This window comes from Galeopterus variegatus, unplaced genomic scaffold (assembly GCF_000696425.1).
Source record: "Galeopterus variegatus unplaced genomic scaffold, G_variegatus-3.0.2 Scaffold1891, whole genome shotgun sequence".
In the NCBI taxonomy this organism is placed as follows: Eukaryota; Metazoa; Chordata; class Mammalia; order Dermoptera; family Cynocephalidae; genus Galeopterus; species Galeopterus variegatus.
The window spans coordinates 196,511-217,120 of NW_007728002.1; the positions used below are offsets into that span (position 1 = coordinate 196,511).

Here is a 20,610-nt window from a genome sequence, read left to right on the forward strand (position 1 = left end):
GAATAGAAAGTGTAGGGTGGGTTGGTGGGGGCAGGTTTTGGTGAGAGCAATGACAGATGCAGCTTTGGACAGGTTAAGTTTGCAATAAGACTCTTCTGCTTCTTTTAAAACCCAGTGAGAATATAAAACCCTCCCTATTTATCTCACTGGGTTTTAAAAGAAGCAGACTCTTCTGCTTCTTTTAAAACCCAGTGAGAGGGCTGGCCCGTGGCTCACTCGGTAGAGTGCGGTGCTGATAACACCAAGGCCCCGGGTTCGGATCCCACATAGGGATGGCCGGTTCGCTCACTGGCTGAGCGTGGTGCTGACAACACCAAGTCAAGGGTTAAGATCCCCTTACCGGTCATCTTTTAAAAAAAAAAAAAAAAAAAAAACCCAGTGAGATAAATAGGGAGGGTTTTATATACCCAGTCAGGTGAGTAGCACACAGACGAGTGGGCTGCCCATGGTCGATGGGCAGTAAAACGTCGTGAACCTCGCTCTCTGGCTCCTCCTTCCCTTCTTTCTCTCCTGTACCCTGCTGCAGGCGTACCTCATTTTATAGCACTTTGCTTTACTGAGCTTCACAGATCCTGTGTCTTCTACAGATTGAATGTTTCTGTCAACCCTGCCTCGAGCAAGTCTGTAGCATCATTTTTCCAATAGCATGTGCTCACTTTGTGTCTCTGTGTCCCGTTGTGGTCATTCTTGTGATATTTCAAACTTTTTCATTATCATTGTATTGGTTATGATGATTTGTGATTGGTGATCTTGTGTGTGTGTGTGTGTGTGTGTGAGATCAGTAATCTTTGGTGTTACTGTTGTAACTGTTTTGGGTGCCACAAACCATTCCTTAAGACGTCACACTTAATGGAGAAACACTGTATGTGTCTGCCTGCTCCACACACCTCCCATTTCCCCATCTCGCACCCTCTCCTCAGGCCTCCCTATTTCCTGGGACAGGACAGTTTTGAAATTAGGCCAGTTGATAACCGTACAGTGGCCTCTGAGCGTTCGAGTGAAATGAAGAGTTGCATGTTGGTCCCTTTACACCAAAAGCTAGAAGGGGGGCCGAGCCTGTGGCGCACTCGGGAGAGTGCGGCGCTGGGAGCGCAGCAGCGCTCCCACCACGGGTTCGGATCCTATATAGGGATGATGTGGCCGGTCTCAAAAAAGGACAAAAAAAAAAAAAAAGCTAGAAGGGAAGTCGAAAGCCCAGATAGGCTGGAAGCGAGGCCTCCTGCATCAAACAGTTAGCAAGTGGTAAATGCAGAGGGAAAGTTCTGGAAGGAAATTAAAAATGCTACTCCAGTGAACGCACGAATGATGAGAAAGTGAAACAGCCGTATTGCTGCTATGGAGAAAGTTCTAGTGGTCTGGATAGGCGATCAAACCAGCCACACATTCCCTTAAGCCAGAGCCTAATCCAGAGCAAGGCCCTCGCTCTTTAGTTCTGTGAAGGCTGAGAGAGGTGAGGAAGCTGCAGAAGAAAAGTCTGAAGCTCTTCTTTTTAAAACTTTTTTCTTTTCTTTTTTTCCTCGTGGATGACTGTGAGGGGTTCTAGACTTCAGTGGAGGAAGTAACTGCAGTGAAATAGCCGGAGAACTGGCATTAGAAGTGGAGACTGAAGATGGGACTGATTGCTGAAATCTCACAATAAAACCTTAATGGACTAGGGGTTGCTTCTTATGGATGAGCAAAGACAGTGGTTTCCTTTTTTTTTTTTTTTAAAGATGACCGGTAAGAGGATCTTAACCCTTGACTTGGTGTTGTCAGCACCACGCTCTCCCAAGTGAGCTAACCGGCCATCCCTATATAGGATCCGAACCTGTGGCCTTGGTGTTATCAGCACCACGCTCTCCGGAGTGAGCCATAGGCTGGCTCCAAAGACAGTGGTTTCTTGAGATGGAACATACTGGTGAAAATACTGTGAATGTTGTTGAAATGACAACAAAGGATTTAGAATATTATGTAAACCTAGTTGATGAAACCAGTGGTAGGGTTTGAGAAAATTGACTTTAATTTTGAAAGAAATCCTCCTCTGGGTAAAATGCTATCAAACAGCATCGCATGCTACAGAGAAATCTTTCATGAAAGGAGGAGTCAATCAATGTGGCAAACTTCACTGTTGTCATCGTTGAAGAAATTGCCACAGCCACCCATCCTTCAGCAGCCACCTCCCTGATCAGTCAGCAGCCACCAACCTCGAGGCAGGGCTCTCCACCAGCAAAAAGATTACGACTTGCCAAAGGCTCAGATGACTGTTAGCATTTTTAGCAATAAAGTATTTTTAAATTAAGGTATGCACATTGTTATTTTAGGCATAATCCTATTGCACACTTAATAGACTACAATATAGTATAAACACAACTTTTATATGCACTGGGAAGCCAAAAAATTCATGTGACTTGTTTTATTGCAGTATTTGCTTTATTGCAGTGGTCTGGAACCAAACCTGCAGTATCTCTGAAGTATGCCTGTACTTCATAAGTCGTAAGACATGACTTTTGTAGATATTTAATCAGAAAATTAGAGCATACTTTTCACTGAAATCTTTTGGTTGAAGTCTTCTGGTCTTCAGTTGTCCTTGTTGCTGTTTCATATTCACATTTTCAAAATTCTGCTGTAGATACTTTTTAAACTTCTGAACGTTAAAGCCATTGCGGATGTGTAAGGAGATTGGTTTTCTGGCAATAAAGCTTTTTGTTTATTTATTCTATTTGTTATTATTATTTTTTTTAAACTGAAAAGTTTGGTCACCTCAAAGTCCTTTTGAAAGGAAGTCGAATATGAATAATCAGAAATACTGTAGGTCCTTAAAGCAATTAAAATGCATTATACTCAGTGTATTTATTGCTTAAAAGTTGCTAGTAACTCATGTCTTTTGCTTAAAAATTGGTATAGCCTTCATGGAGGACAATGTGGCTATATCTGTGTTGACTTAAAAATTTCACTTGTTGGTATATATTCTACAGACATAGGAGGGTACTTCAAAAAATTTGTGGAAAGTTAGAATGAAAAGATAATACAAACTTTGAAGTACCCTCGTACATGTACATGAAAGCTATGCTGTGTGTATGTTGCATAAGTAAGGAAAAAACAACACAGATATACATGAATAGGTGATTCACTAAATAAATGATGTGACTTCCATATAAAAGAATACTGGGGCTGGCTGGTTAACTCAGTTGATTAGAGTCTGGTGTTGATAACACCAAGGTCAAGGGTTGGGATCTCCATACCTGTAAGCAGCAAAAAATAAGGTAAAATAAGGGAAGGTAAGATAAAATAAAATAGGAATACTGGTCCTGCCCCAAAAGAATGGAGCAACTCTATGTGTACAGATATGTAAGGTTATTACATATCATTATTAATAAGTGAAAAAAAAAAACCAAGGTGCAGAATAGTGTATATAATATGCCTATATTTATGTAAAAAAATTTTTTTTGGAACATGCTTATAAATGCACAAAATATCTTCGGAAGAACGCACAACAAACTGTAATAGAGGTTAGCTTTTGGGAAGGGAAACTGGATGGCTAGTGTACAGGGATGGGAGGGAGATTTAACTTTTCCCTGTATCATCTGTTGTGCTTTGTGGATTTTGTGCCTTTTGCAGAAATACCTATTAAAAAAAAGTTGCCAGGGCCTGATTTAGCATATTCCATGAATCACAGAGTGAAGGTATAGAATATAAGAACTAAGTGCAGCATTATAATAATTATACCATTATTACTATCTTTTTGTTTTTGTTGTTGTGTGACAATTAGGCACACTGTTGTAGAGGGTTTACTTGAAGTGACTGTAATTACTATTATTGTTTTTATTTTTTTATTTAAGAACCAGTACAAAGACCATTCTTTATTACAGTATTAGCTCATGGTAACTGCATGAAGACATTATTTTCAAGAGAAATGAATAGTTTCCAGCTTGAAGAACTCACTCCCCTCAATATTACAACAACCAGTTTAAAAACTAAATTTATAGAGAGGTATAGAAAGTCCTGTTGGGCAGGTTAGTAAGGGACAGTGCTAGAAAACTCAAGAATTTAATGAATGATACCAAATCTGCTTGTCCTAGGAAAAGGTTGCCAGACACATCTCTTGGCTGTGTTCATGCCTCTCTGATACAAGGTGTTTCTACACAAAATCTTGAAGCCCTTTAAGTTTTCAGAATCCAAACTGATGGTGGCCATTGGTCCTTCAGGCTGACCAACCTCTGGTGATAGGGCCTCCTCTCGGGCTGAGCTGCTGCTGCTGCTGGCTCTGACTCCGCACTCCAGCACACAGTTCTCAAAACCTCTGGAAGGCCAGTGTTCCTGGCTCCAATACTCAACTGTTGGTGATGCTTCACTAATTTGCAACCTGGAGAATATAGCAAGTAGGTCACAGTTCAAACCAACTAACTCCTGGGCACCGGAAACTGGTGAGGACTTGTTGACTGCAGGCAGCCAGCAGTAGTTATATTATTGTTTTTAAATAGAAGGGGAGTACCTATTTCTAGGTGTAGCTAAGGAAATGCCCATGAAAATTAATAGCTGGAGAGCTGGAAATTACTCTAACAAGCCCTGGGGTCGTTCATCTAGAGAGAGCAAGATTTCTCTAGTTTGCTGGTAGAAATTATCTGCAGGCTGGGGAAGAAATCAACTTTATCTTGCTCTTTTCCCTGCCTCCTTCCCTTCCATTATGGCTTGCCCAGATTTTTCTAATGCCCAGTGATCTCCAGTTACATTTACTCTTATCTTGTACCCCAAATTCCTATTCCCTTATGTAGATGTCTGGAGACCTACATATTCTGAGGTACACATGGTTAGTGAGCTTAGTAGGGAAATCCCTTGCTGTGGTTTCAGTGACTCCCAAGCTCGTGTAGAAACTTAATCCCTAATATGGTATCTGAAAGGTGGGGTCTTTAAGAGGTGATTGGATTATGAGGACTAGGCCCTCATGAATGGACTATCCATTCACGGATTAATGAGTTAATGGTTTAGTGGGTTATCAGGGAGTAGACTGGGGGCTTTACAGGGAGAGCAAGTGAGCATATTCAAGCGTTCTTCCACCTCCTTGCCGTGTGACACCCTGGGTAACCCTGGGACTCCGTAGAGACTCCTCATCAAGAGGATGTACACCTTGACTTTGGACTTCCCAGCCTCCAAAACTATAAGAAATAAATTTAGTTTTCTTATAAATTACCCAGGTTCAGGTATCCTGTTATAAGCAACAGAAAACTAATACATCCCTGGAATATTGTATGGTAGGAATATTGCATTCTTCTTGGGGTGTCCAATGGGATACCATTGGTATTCTCCATCTATCTTAAATTTGGTGGATCACTGATTGATTGACAACTTTGTGATCCATAGAACATATTTTGGAAAATGTACTCTACTGTGCTGCTGTAATGTAAAGTGCTGGCAATAGAAAGGGGGACTGCGTAACTTCTTCCTTCCTTTCTCCTTCTGGCTGAGAGCGGCAAGAGGGAATGCTGAGGTTTGCAACCCTCAGAGCTAAATGGGCTGTGAGTTTCTGCAGAATGTGGGGATTAGGGTCTTTGGCAAAATTGCCAAGAAGGAAAAGTTTGTCATCCATGCCTTGTCTCTATCAAAAGAGGAAGCATTTTGTTCAAGGCTGAACCTTCCTCCTTGACTGTCCACACCACTTCCTTCCACCCCTCTCCCCACCCCTCCCCAAGATTTCTACAGTCATTTTCATTCTATCTTGTATCTTCGCACTCTTTCTTTCATTGATTTCTTCTTTGTCTGCACACAACGTCCTGTTTTCTCAACATAAAATAAACTTTCAACTTTGCATGTAAAACTAATGTTAAAAACTTCTGGCATTGGTGTTAGATAGAGTCTGCATCTCCCCTTTAAAAGGGAATAGTTATTGCTACTAGTCACATAACTGTGAACATTACTTTAGCTAAAGCACGTAAAGCATTTGATACAGCCCTTGGCATATATGAAAGGCTACATTAACGTTGGCTTTTGCTTTATATTGTTGATTTAGTGGCTGTTGTTTCTAATATTGTTTCTCCCACGAACTAGCTGCCTCTCTGTTTTACAACCTATTTCCTGAATCTCTCTCAATTGGTTTATTCATCATAGACAAAAGTACCATCCTTATGGGCCGGCCCGTGGCTCACTCGGGAGAGTGTGGTGCTGAGAACACCAAGGCCACGGGTTCGGATCCCACATAGGGATGGCCGGTTAGCTCACTGGCTGAGCGTGGTGCTGACAACACCAAGCCAAGGGTTGAGATCCCCTTACCGGTCATCTTTAAAAAAAAAAAAAAAAGTGCCATCCTTCTTACTTTCTTTGCAGTATTAAACACATTATTTTTTCTTAGAAATTTACTGCTGTTGTCATGATGCAAACTTTTTTATTAAGAGAGAAACTTTATCCCTTCCCTAATGCAAGTATCTTGTCACCATCCTGGTTAGTAACTCTTTGTTCTTTATTCCCTGAACTGTTCTGTACTCTTAAGTTTAGATGTTTCCAAAAGTACTTTTGTCTTCTCTATGCTCTGCTCTTCAGTGGCCTTTCTGAATTCTTCTCCAGGCTGAAATCCCTGCATTTCTAACTACCATAAAATTCTGTCACCACCTCTCAAAACCGTTGTTGTCTTTTAGAAACTTTCCTAAATTCCATGTCTTTCGTGAAGACTTCTCAAGTACGGTATCTGAAGGCAGAGGGATTTTTCCTTCTACACATTCCTAGGGCCCACCCTTGTGCTGTTTATAACTTACTCCCTTACTTGATATCTATCTGTAAACATAGGCACTTTCCTTTTGATGTTGGTATTTGGGACACTATTTTATTTATTTATTTTATTAGAATAATATGAGTTGCCAGAGTATTTTTTTTTTTTTTTTAATAAAGATGACCGGTAAGGGGATCTTAACCCTTGACTTGGTGCTGTCAGCACCACGCTCAGCCAGTGAGCGAACCGGCCATCCCTATGTGGGATCCGAACCCGTGGCCTTGGTGTTCTCAGCACCACACTCTCCTAAGTGAGCCACAGGCCGGCCCAGAGTATTTTTTTAAAACAAATGAATGAATAGAGCTATTATTCCTAGAGGTATCAATGCTTTAAAGGAGAAGTGGATAAACTGGTAGAATGTATCCCATGTACAGGCTGTGAAGGGCTGATTCCTCACTCAAGCTTCTCAAGGTCACTGATGTCAAGGACATCTTTGGAAGGGTGGGTATAGTAGGCACTAAAGTCAACTATAAGGTTAAAAATGGAATGCATTCAAAATTATCCTTGAAAAGTCCTTGCCATTGCTCATAAACTACAGTACATGAAGATTTTTATCTCTAATAGCTTTTTCTCTATGTTGGCACTTTCTTAAGTTGAGCACCAGATTAAATAGAGGATCTTGAAATACTAGAATCTAGTCATTGAGATGAGGTCACAGACTAAGACGTGCATGTGGGAGGTTAGACCAACTGGAAATGGCATATTCTGTCCCTCACTCACCTTGCCCTACTGCACGTTGCTTGTGGGCAGTAGTTCTCCATATGTGGTCTGAGGACACCTAGAGGTCCCTGAGACCCTTTCAAAGGGTACCCAAAGTCAAAATTATTTTCTCAATGGTAGCAAGATGTTATTTGCCCTTTTTATTCATTCTCTCATGAGTGCCACAGTGGAGCTTTTCCAAAATTATGTGAAGAATTCAAAATTACCTAAAAAGGCTATTAAGATACTCTTTCCCTTTCCAACTACATGTCTGTGTGAGACCAATTTTCTTTACATACTTATCCCAAACCAATTATTACCACAGATTGAATGCAGAAGCAAATAGGAGAGTCCAGCTGTCCTAAACCAAACTTGAAAGAGATTTACAAGAATACAAGACAATGCTCTTCCCATAAACTTTTTTTTTTTTTTTTGTAAAGATGACTGGTAAGGGGATCTTAACCCTTGACTTGGTGTTGTCAGCACCACGCTCACCCAGTGAGCAAACCAGCCATCCCTATATGGGATCCGAACCCGTGGCCTTGGTGTTATCAGCACCGCACTCCTGAGTGAGCCACAGGCCGGCCCTCCCATAAACTTTTTTCCTTGAAAATTCTTATACTAACCTATAAGAGGTTTATTATTATTTAAAAATGAGCTAATGAATAAATATTTGTAAAAGTCCGAGTTTTAATTTGTAATATGGTAAATATTAGTAGATATAACTTGTATAACCAAAAGCTTTTTGTGAGTCCTTGGTAATTTTTATGAGTGTGAAGGGATCTTAAGCCCCCAAGAGACTTCTGTTCTTGGGCATAATACACTTCTGAATGTGGAACAGCAGTAAAATTGCCCACGCTTTTAAAATTGTTTTTCTCTGTGTATCACTTTTCACTTTCTAGTCTTCTCTCTCATTCTTTTAGCAAAGATTTTGATTTTGTCTAAGCTAAATATGTGGTATGTGTCTCCACCAAATTTTAAGAAGCAAAATCCTGTCGAGGTGTTCTTTATACTACGCTACACTGGAAAATATAAGACAAATAATCTCCAATGTATATATAAACCTTACTGTAGATGACATAAATAAAATATAACTTGCAATTCTTAATATACTTTATTGTCCCAGAGGATGTTTCCTAAAAGTCAATTATTTAAAAGTATGGTTTCACTAGCCACCCCAAGAAAAGGTTTTTTAGACCATATGATTCTCTCACATGTAGTCCCTACTATCGTTTTGGATAATTTAACATGATATTTGGAGCATAAATAAAGACCATCTGTGTACACAGATAACAAATTTGTGGGTATTTTGCTGCCTGGAACTTGGAGAGGATTGAGTGCATCTAATTGGAAAATCTGAACAGACTGGCATGATTGTACAACAAATACGCCCAGCATTCTGTTAAAGCCCTGTGTTTTACTATCCAGGGATGGTTGTAAAGAATACTCATAAAGGAACCTTCCATTTCCTCTCCCCTTTAGATCAAAATGATTTAACATGATCTGAGATTATAAATGTCTCATGTGTATGTTCCCCAGGAGACTGGGCAACCCTGAAGCACGTGAAGCTTAGGGAAAGGATGTCTTTCACTGCTGTTTTGAAACTGGGTGTTTGGACTGAAACGAGGGGGGGCTTTAACCCATTTGGGGAGGAGCAGGAAGGGGCATGACCCCACTTTAGTTTTCACCTTTATACTACGCTCTGCTTGGAGGGGTGATCCTCTAATCCCTCATTTGGCTCAGTGGCAAGTTCGTAAACGTTTTACTCATTTACTCATGAGTTTTACGGTTCATTCTGAGGTCCTGAATGCCTTTGCTCAACAAAGCATTGCATGAAAACATTAGTAAAATTTCTCACCTACACAGGACAAGTGGCATTTTAGGGAACTGTGAGTTATTTAGTTGACATTTCATTTTTAGAGATGTTACAAAAAAAAAAAAAATTACTACCAGCAAAATAGTGCTTTACCAAAAAGGAGAAAAATGTGTAAGTTTATTTTGTATATTTTGTATTCTCTGAATGAAGTACTGCTAAGGCCCTTGATTTTTGAATATTTGGGATTTGGATGCTGTTTTTTTTTTTTTTTTTTTTAAGATCGTTCCTCTTGGATCAAATGAATCAGATGAGGTGTCCCTGCAGAATTTGGACAAAACTTGGTAGAAGGCCCTGAGATGAGTCTTTCAGTGGGTGGGCTGGCCATGTGCTGATGCAGTTTCTGTGTTGGTGCCCCTGGAAGTCCATCTGCCTGGCACCCGGTTTGAAGGGGTCTTTATTCCAAGGGAGGAGATCTGTAGAGAAAATAACAAATGTCCACCTGGAGTCTGAAAATATTATTTCTGTCTCTATTTGATCCATTCTGGTGCTTCCCTATGGTTGCAGATTCCAAGATAAATAAGATAACATTCTTTTTTGAAGTGGATGACAATAAGGTCACGAGGTACAGACAGCTGACAGAGTGCCCTGTCAGTGTGTGGTGTCCAAATGGAATCAAGTCGTCAGCTCCACTGGAGAAGTATTTGTTAGATGTTAGTTGGTTTTTAAGGTACAAAAAAAGCTTTAATAAAAACCCTCAAATGGTCTGTTACCATTGTCTCCCTTAAACCCAATTACACAGCCCCGTGGATTTAAAAAAAAAAAAATCATGTTTCAAAAATTAAAGAATGCCACTAAGACTATGCCTTCTCAGAGATTTTCCCTAAGACCATCTGTTATCTGGAAACCCTGGAGTAGAAACACTGTCAGCGAGGAAAGGGGTTAGTTTACCTACAGCTACTATAGCTACGTTGCAATTCCCACCCTCACCTCAGGCCTGAGATGGCCTGTAAAATCTGATTAAGTTTTAGGGTGAGGCAGACTGAGACCCACACTATTTCCCTTCTTTCTCCTCTGCCTTTCCTTCCCCCAAATAACAACAATTAAAAAACAAGCCAAAGCCCCCAGTCTATGAAGACTGCCAGGACAGAAATGGCATAATCTGCACTGTCCACCTACCACTGCTGTGACAATGTGCTGCTCTAGTGGCAGAAGCCAGCACATTGGGCATTTGTCCCATATAGATTCAGGCTATTGAATCACAACCAACAGAGATTTGGTTCTTTGACGAACTGAACACGTGGTCTTCTCCCACCTGTGCTGGAGAGTGCATTGCCAAGGGTACTGTCATGGGTGGGGGAGGGAGTAAAGTTCTAAACTGAGAGTTGGAAACACTTGCACGTGAAGGCTGCTTTTCTTTTTGGTAGTTCTGAGATAAGAGATACGGGAGTTGCAGGAGGAAAGTTTCTATGTTTTTGTCATGATACAGGCTTCCTGTTTACACCTTTGGAGAGAAAATTGTACACACAGGTTCCCGTAATTCTATTTTCAGCGGGAGTTGCAGGAGGAAAGTTTCTATGTTTTTGTCATGATACAGTCTTCCTGTTTACACCTTTGGAGAGAAAATTGTACACACAGGTTCCCGTAATTCTATTTTCAGTGTGTTCATTTGGTTGCTCATGCAAGGATCATTGGGTTGGGCCCTGGGCAGCAGGAATGACAGCCACGGGGCTTTATAGGAGCTGTAGTCCGAGGGATGGATGGACATGTGTAAGCCATTGAGTTGTAGTATGAGAGTTCTTGTGAGGCAGACTTGGAGGTCAGGAGGCATTTTTCTACAAAAAAAAAAAAAAAAATACATTGAAGTTAAGTTCCCAAAACACCAACGAAAAGCTAATTTTTACCTTTGATATTACCAATACTAATAGCTAAGCTTTATTGAGATTTAGTAAATCTCAGGGAGAGCCATTAATTTATCTAATCTCTTCAACACCTCTATGAGGTATTATTATTATTATTAGCTCCATTTTTACAGATGAGCAAACAGGCATGAAAATATTGACTACTTTGCCCAGATAGTCCTACTGCTGAGTTGGTTATCCAGTCTTTTTTTTTTTTATAAAGATGACCGGTAAGGGGATCTTAACCCTTGACTTGGTGTTGTCAGCACCATGCTCAGCCAGTGAGCTAACCGGCCATCCCTATATGGGATCCGAACCCGGGGCCTTGGTGTTATCAGCACCACACTCTCCCGAGTGAGCCACGGGCCGGCCCAAGTTATCCAGTCTTTTGAAAGAAGGGAGTGGTTATGCCAAAGTCCAGGGTTCATCCCTTTCCAGGCCAGCCACCAAAAAAAAAAAAAAAAAAAAAAAAAGGTGGTTGCATATAGCCTACTTAATTTAAAAATATAGGTTCCTAAATCAGGCCCTTTTGGCAGCTGTTTTCAATAGTTCATTGGTGCACATAAAGTTTACGTAAATTTTTACCTGCTTCCTCCTTTTTATTCTCATTTCCTAGAGAGCCGGAACCTTGTCTTGTTTGACATAGAATTCCCAGCATGTAGCATGGAGACCTGTCCAAAATATTGGTTGAATGAATTATTGGATTCAGATATTTTAAAATTCAAAATGAAGAATTCTTTGAGGACTTACTGATTCCTCTGTAGCACTGTTGCCAGTGCTTTGCAAAAATTAGGTACTTAATAAATGCTTGGAGAATGAATAAATGAAATTGTTAACGTTTTTGAATAGGAGACAGGGCTTACTAATTCTGCAAGATTGTGTCATTTCTTGTTATAGTAAATAGATTTTGAATTCCGTGTTCATTTACTTCATTTAAAATTCTGTGACTGTGGATTTTTCCAAGTTTATGTTTTTAGTTCTTGACGAATTTAGTGAATGTCTTTTCATACATAAAAAAAAAAGTAACTACCATGCAAAAGGGATCAGAGGATAGAATGACTTAAGATGGCTCTGGCTTCGATCTAAGAATGTTCTTTGTTTATAGATAAGTTTTAAAAACATAGGAACCAATCAGTCAATCTCTATTTCCCCTTCTCTTTAGCTTAACAAGATCTGGACTCTCATTACTAATCAGTGATGAACATTTACTTTTTGGATTGGTATATATAGGACAAGGTTCATTGAAGTAAGGAAAGGATTTCGTAAGTTGCCTCGTTTGTAATCATATCAGTCAATCTCTATTTCCCCTTCTCTTTAGCTTAACAAGATCTGGACTCTCATTACTAATCAGTGATGAACATTTACTTTTTGGATTGGTACATATAGGACAAGGTTCATTGAAGTAAGGAAAGGATTTCGTAAGTTGCCTCGTTTGTAATCATCTGGAAAGCTGACAACAGTGTGATAATGAGGTGTCACAGCTGTGTGTGTAACTTGTTTTCTGGCTTAATGCACTTCCTTCAGTGGTGGGATGGGAGTGCACCAGCCTGGAGTTTGCATAAGCCCCCTTGTGGATTCTGGCTGACCTCCCTTTCATTTCTGTTCTAATCCACATATATGTGTAAAGTTATATCCATGCTTATATCCTTATACCATATAGAGTTAAAATATTCTCATGTTAGGACAAGGCCAAGTGCAGTAGCTGGTTGGTTTCTATGGTGGATCCAGTGTCCTCTGCCTCTAGACTTGTAATACAGCTTATGGAGGAGCTTGGCTATGACTTGAATCTTGTACAATGACAGAGATTTTATTAGGAGGAGTAAGTATCAATGTCCCACTTAGATTTCAGGACAGTTATAGGCTGTGCAGCATGAAGCAACACAGCCAGTGGTAAACTATGCTTGTAGAATGTGTATCAGATCTCGCTGTGGTTGGATCTCCCCTCACACTCTTTCCAGCTTCCTGTGAAGTCTTAGCCAAAGTGGGACTCTAGGAGTGAGAATTTTGAAGTTTTGGGAGCTTAATATTCACTCCATAGGATTATGGTGTAAGATAGAAAAGTGGCTTTTAGCAGATTAAAAAAAACACACCACTTGTATCTTTGCTTCCTTGCTAGAGATTTGTGTGTTTAAGGGATCTTGTTACTCAAGGTAGGATTATGGATCAATTAACTTTGCGACTATTTTTCTGTTCACACTTGGCTTATTTGTGCCTATGTTATCTGTAAATCCAGTAAATATTTAGTCTGTTTGGTGTTGGCCTTGGGATTTTAATTAGCATCCATGATATCTAAATATATCTTGCCTACTTGAACTACTGTGATTACAATGCTTTCTTGCTTAATTAGAATATAAAATAATGACACTTTCTGTTCAGTCCCAGAAATCCTGGATTGAAGGAGTATTCGAAAAGAGAGAATGTAATAAAATCATACCCAGCTCAAAAGACCCTCACAGGTACAATTTTTAATTTACATTTTTCTTTTTAAAGTAATACTACTTGGAGAGCTGTTTGTAGAAACTTCAGAGATATGACTTGTGTAGAGGATTTGATATCTATAAAGTTAGTACTTATTAATTTTTTTAGTACCTATTAATTTTTAATCAATGTTTATTTCTTTCACTTTATAAAAGTAATCCATGATTATTGTAGAAAATCTGATATGAGCAGGGACTTTATCAATTTTGTACCTCACTCCAACCCCTGTGCCTATTACCATATAGTCAGCTCCTGGTAAATAGCTGTTTAATGAATTAATGATATGTAAGGGGTTGTAATGACATCACTGTTAATAGTGTGGTGGGTTTCATTTCACTTGCTGCTCCTGTTTCTCTTGATGGGAGGATAGACATTAGGGAACTACCTAGCACTGCATCCATTCCACCGGGTTTGGATAAATAATTTACAACTTCTGAATATTGAATATTCAGAATATTGTGAATGTGTTTTATCCCCAACTAAAGTATCTGTGGACAATAGTGACTGTGATATTTCAGGACACTGTGCTCAGATTATGTAAACAGGTAATTTTAGTTCCATTTTCTTCTCAAGGGCTTTTTGTTTGAGCAGATAATGGACAGCAGAATGAAAGGATTTGAGTTTGACTACTCTGAGTTCTTGTCAACCCTTTGAAAGCTCTCCTTGTAGAACAAAGTTCGAAAAGGCAGCCAGTGAAATATAGGGGAAAAAAGGGCTATGGAAAATTCCCCAGAATAATCAGTCCCATCAAATTGAGATTGGATGGCATTGCCCTTGGGGAAAAAAAATTAAACGGAAAATAGAAGAACGAATATATTTTAATTAGGGGAACCATTCTATTTTTAGACTTCTTTGCACAGTTGGCCTTATATTCATTTAAAGTTTAGAAATTATATGCTTACGAAGTGTAGCATGGTGAGATTCTTGAAATTCTAGTTCTTTGGGGATGATTAAAATAGTTTTCTTTGCCTTTGTTAAACATTTACTAGTCCCACCCTCACTGAATTACCTGTGATTTGTAAGCCCTGTGATTGGAAATTCTCATTTTACCTGCTCACAAAATGTTTACAGAATGGCAAGGTAACCTTGTTTTTCTCATCATCTTTTATGGCATCTTGTGATGTAATGGTGGCTGCAATGGAAAGCAGGTTGAATTCAGGTGGCTCCTTTGCTTTTGTAAATGGAAAATCATTGTCACAATCACCTTGAACCTCATCAAAAGTCATAAAATTGCCAAGTCTGTTGTTAGCCCATAGACTCAGGAAGAACACCAATGATCATAAATCCACGAATGGTCCAAGGCATGCTACATTTTATAGAGAAAAAGAGTCTCTGTTTTTGTGGAATGGCTGACTGTGGCTAGTCCTCCCTGCCAATCTTTTTCTTAGATCCTAGTAAGAGTCTCAAAAGTATCACTTCGGTACAGTTTTCTTCGTCATGGTGGACAGGAGAAGGGTGATAGTTCAATATTTTATTTTATTTATTTATTTATTTATTTTTTAAAGATGACCGGCAAGGGGATCTTAACCCTTGACTTGGTGTTGTCAGCACCACGCTCTCCCGAGTGAGCCACAGGCTGGCCTCGGCGCTCCCAGCGCTGCACTCTCCCGAGTGAAATATATATATATATATTTTTTGACCGGTAAGGGGATCAACCCTTGGCACGGTGTGGTCTGCACCACACTCAGCCAGTGAGTGCACCGGCCATCCCTATATAGGCTCCGAACCTGCGCCCTCCACGCTACCAGCGCTGCACTCTCCCAAGTGAGTCACTGGGCCAGCCAAATATTTTAAATTTTGATAAAAGTTTATCTTTTTTATTGATTCTTTTTCTAGCTCCTAATAAGAAACAATTCTAATAGACTTGATTACAATGTCTTTTTTCTTCTCATTTCCAACTTATTGAAGTAAAGCATCGACAAAAAGACATTCCCCAAAGCCTGGGGTGGGAAGTAGTGAAGGGCCTGAATATTAGTTTCTGAATAACTTACAGTGATCCTTATTCTATGAACCCTACCTTCTCTTCCACTGTTTTAACTAGAATTCTCTGTTAAAACTTCTGCACACTGAAAATATGATCTTTGGTGACCACAATGCTAACCCCCATCTCCAAAAGGATCTTATAAATCATAAAAAATAGTTAATGAGGATAATAAGTCTCCCTTGAGATGATAGTTTTAGGGCTTAAAAATTGTTTCTGTATACATTTTCTTTCTTGATTCTCAGGAAAGAAACTATTATCTCCATAGTTTAATAATAATAGTAGCTACCATTATGGTACACTCTGTAATGTACAAGGCACTGTAAGATAATTTGCATGCATTATCTCAGATAATCCTTTTAATAACCATATGCGGAAGATTTTATTTCCAGATGTGAAAACTGAGGCTTAAAGGAATTATTAAATCAATGAGATTTAAGTCTAGGTATTTTCATTCCAAAGTCAATGTTTTATTAATTAGATCATATTGTTGCAGTAAAATTACATGTGGTAAAAGATGTAGGGAGATATCTGGGAAATGATATATGAATACTTAGCAAACCCTGATTTCCAACCCATAAGAAATAATATGTATTTACTATATAAGCATTAAATATGTTTTCAATTATATCAGTAAATTAACAGAGGCTTTATTTCTTTAATTTAGATGTACTTCAGGATGCCAGGTCTGCCAGAATTTAATCAGGTAAGATTTAGATAAATAAGATTCCTTTTAACTTTCAGGCATCCTGTTTAAAACTCTTTGGGACAGTTTCCTCACATCTTGAATGAACTCAATGAAAAATGCATGCTATTTACTTCTCCAAGGGAAGTTTTAAAAAAGAGATTTTTTTTTTTGGCTACTGGCTGGTACAGGGATTGAACCCTGGACTTTGGTGTTATCAGCACCATGCTGTAACCAACCAAGCTAACTGGCCAACCCCCAAAAGGGATTGTTTTGATGGAGAAGATCATTTCAATATAACAGACTACTCGAATTACTGAGACATGTAAATGGCTAAGGGCCTTTTTTTACACAAGCTTCTACCAATTGCAACACTTATAAAGCATTCAATTTTCATTTTACTATCACGTTTTATTTGAGCAATAGAGTTCATTCACATAAAGCACTCTGTTTGATCTATGACTGGCAACTTGCAAATGATGTGGGTGCATACCAAACTTAGGAGCAGAAATAACACTTCAGTGCAATATAATTTTTAACACTGATTTGCATTTTAAATTGTGTTAATAACTGGTTTTACCTTTTCCTTTTATAAGCAGAGGGAAATGACCTTTTCTTAATTATGATCATAGATTGAAGTTTATATTATGGATTGACCATATATATGATAAACTTATTTTTGTAAAAGAAAATTTGGAATCCCCAGTGTAGCAAGTCATGAAGAAAGGAAAACAGCACTCACAGATATGGTAGGAGAGGAAAGACAGGGTTGCTGGGGGGAGTTTCTATTGGGCTGACCTCTTTCACCTTTCCCCCAATTTCTTCTTCCTTTCTTTTTAGTGATTATATAAAATTTTTCTAAGATTCAAAGCAGACATAGGAATATAATGAAAGGAAGTGAAAAGCCCTCATTTGCTCCTCCTACTTCCTACTTTATTCTTTCCCTGTCCGTATCCTCCCAAACCCCACTATCTTCAGAGATAACTAATGTGAAAAATACTAGAAAAGCATCTACTTTACACCATCTGGAAGTTTAAAATGGTTAAAACTTGTCATTTTTGCATGTAGCTGTGACTAGGTTTTTTTTTTTTTCCTTCATATGAAAAGGACCAAATGTCCCAATATCAGTTACTGAGTGGTCTCTCCCAGCCTCACTCATTTCTGAAACCATCCCTATTATGTGCCAAATTCCCGTACGTCTGTGACTGACTTTTCTTTTCAGTGTCATTGATCTACATCTGCTCCTGTCAAATGCCAGTCTGTCTTGATATCTGATAGGTCACGCCCTGTGTGCTGTCTGCTTCTTTAAAAAAATTGTTTCCTTTTTTCTTTCTTTTTATTGTGCATGTGTGTATTTGAAATATTGTTTTACTTTTTTGGAGACTTTTATACATCCATATGCATTTTAGAATCATTTTGTTAAGTTCCCTAAAAAATCTTTTTATGATCTTTTTTTTTTTTTTTAAAGATGACCGGTAAGGGGATCTCAACCCTTGGCTTGGTGTTGTCAGCACCACGCTCAGCCAGTGAGCAAACCGGCCATCCCTATATAGGATCCGAACCCGCGGCCTTGGTGTTATCAGCACCGCACTCTACCGAGTGAGCCACGGGCCGGCCCTACTTTTTATGATCTTGATGTATATTTTATTGAATTTATAAAACAGTTTTGGGGGGATTGACATCTTTATAAAGTGAGCTTTTAGTAATTGCTAATGATATATACTTTGGGATTTCTGAAAGTTTATAACTCAAGGATGAACATGAAATTTTTTCTTTTTAAATTTTGGAAAAGATCTGTTCCTTCCATGGGGTCACCTTGCCACAATTTAAAAACTGGTTAAAAAAAATCAAACAAACCCCCAAACAGAATAAGACTATATTGACTCAAATCAAATTGATTATTAGACGAGAAAAATACTTAGTTTAAACTAAAGAACAGTCCTATTAAGGAGTAATGAGTTGTCTCAGCAGATGTGGATTGTGGTTACCTCAGTTCCTGTTCTGGTAAGAAAAAGCCAGTCTGGTGAATCTTTATTTGTTTTCAGTTTATGAATAGATGCCTTTTCGTTTTGAAGAGTGACCCTAGCTCCAAGGGATGACCAGATTACACATTTCTCACTAGGAGATACTGATTATGTGTATCCTGCACATTCGGGATTACTATTCCTCCCTTTGAGTCTAGAGCCCTTCCATATGGAACCCCAATATTGTCTTCCATTTTCTGACTTGTTTTGTCTACATCCTGTTTCCTTGCTTAATTGAACCCCACACTTTGTATGTTTTTATGTTGCTTTCTATATACTCTGAAGGTTTTATCACCTGCTTCTCTGAAAAGGTTGTAAACTGCAGACACTCTGTCTCTTCTGTAGCTTCTTACCTGGTGCCTTGGGTTGAATGTCCCCCCAAAACTTGACCCCCCACTGTGACAGTATTAAGAGGGTGGAAAATCGTTTTATGGAAATTGAAAGGTGGGGCATTGAAGAGGTGATTAGATTGCAGGACCATGCCGTAATGAAGGGATTAAAAATGGTGGTCACAGGTGTGGTTCCAAGGGCTTTAAAAAGAGAGGGAATGAGGTTAGTCTCCCTGCTTTCTCTGCCCCACCATCTTGCAATGTGAAGTGTCACTATCACCATGACCAGATGTGCTCCTTGGACTTTGGACTTCCCAGCCTTAGAAACTGTAAGCAATAAATTTCATTTTCTTTGTAAAATACCCAGTTCTGTATATTTTTTTGTAAGCAACAGCAACGGACTAATACACTGGGTGCTGCCTGGAGTGGCTGCACAGTGAGTATCCTTGGCCCACTGATCAGCTCTTCCAAGGGAGGGTCCTGGACAGTGAAGACTGTCCCATCTTCAGTTATACAATGACAGGAAAAGAAAGGACATCAGAGACCAGCTTGTCCAACCAATTCTTTCATTATTGCAGTTGAGGAGATGGAGGCCCCGGGAGAGTAGAGATTGCACAGCATTGACATTGACCATTTCTGGGTCCCGTGCTCTTGCACCAGGCCACCTTGCTTCTTAGATGGCCACTAGCTCTCTTGTTAATGGCTGAGGCTGCCCATGCTTCAGCACTTCTCTTTGGGTATCACTGCTTATCAGCTATGACTCACTATTCTAAAGCCAGTGTGGGAGTCAGCTTGGACTGCCATAGCAAAATATCACAGACTGGGTGACTTAAACAACAGAAATGAATTTCTCACTGTTCTGGAGGTTGGAAATACAAGGTCAAGGTGCCAGCAGGGTTGGTGTCTCCTTGGCTTTCAGATGGCCACCTTCTTGCTGTGTCTTTATGTGGCCTTTCCTCTGTGGTGCACATCCCTGGTGTCCCTACCTCTTCTTATAAGGACATCAGTCATATTGGATCAGGACCCTACCCTTATGACCTCATTTAACCTTAGTTACCTCCTTAAAAACCCTGTTCCCAAATACAGTCACGTTGGGAGTTAGGGTTTCAGTATATGAATTTTGGGGGGACACATTTCAGGCCACGACAGCCAGCTATATTTCTTTACCATGTACTCAAATATATTTGACTCTATTGCTTCTTTGGAACTATTGGGAGTTAGGGTTTCAGTATATGAATTTTGGGGGGACACATTTCAGGCCACGAAAGCCAGCTATATTTCTTTACCATGTACTCAAATATATTTGACTCTATTGCTTCTTTGGAACTTTTTGGAAACAGAGCTGAGGTCATTTCTAGATTTCTTTCACTTTTTTCTTCTCTTGGATATATTTGCCATCAGGTAAGCAGGATAAAATGTAGAAGCTAAATATGACATTTATTAATGTATAATGCAAATTACATAGTTTATAGGATTAATTATACATTAGAATATAGATGCTGGAATTTAGACTGAAGAGTTGTCAAGAGGAACACTGAGTCTCTCAGGCAGGGTATTGCAGGTGTTACTGTCTAGATGGGATCTGTGGCCCAAGATGCCATTTTTTAAAAACCATTGTTAGAAATTTGGATATATGTATATTTTTCTTGAGACAGGCTTCACAACTTTAATCAGAAACTGAAAGTGATGTATGACCTTTAAATTCAAGAATGATAGTTTGCCTTTGACAGTATTGAGTTCAAATTAATTTCTTAAATTGATGATTTTAAATTTTTTCTGTTACATAAGTAATGTGTGTCTTTGTTGACAAATTTCACATGGTTCAAAAATACAGTATAACAGGGTGTACAGTGAAAAATCTCCCACCTACTTTTGCCGTTAGGGAAGAAGCAGCCCAGTCCTGCTTCTCCTACCCCACAAAAAAAAAAAGTTTAAAAATATTTTTAAAATGTTAAATATAAATT

At 39.1% G+C, this 20,610-nt stretch overlaps 1 protein-coding gene across 1 annotated transcript in view; it reads left to right on the plus strand.

The window, feature by feature from the left end:
* Positions 1–13,507: 13,507 nt before the first annotated feature.
* TRPM6 (transient receptor potential cation channel, subfamily M, member 6) overlaps positions 13,508–20,610 on the plus strand; it is a 126,504-nt gene continuing 119,401 nt past the window's right edge. The window contains exons 1-2 of the mRNA XM_008579473.1: positions 13,508–13,605; positions 16,276–16,314. Coding sequence (XP_008577695.1) covers positions 13,508–13,605; positions 16,276–16,314 — 137 coding nt within the window. The remainder of the gene's footprint in view (positions 13,606–16,275; positions 16,315–20,610) is intronic.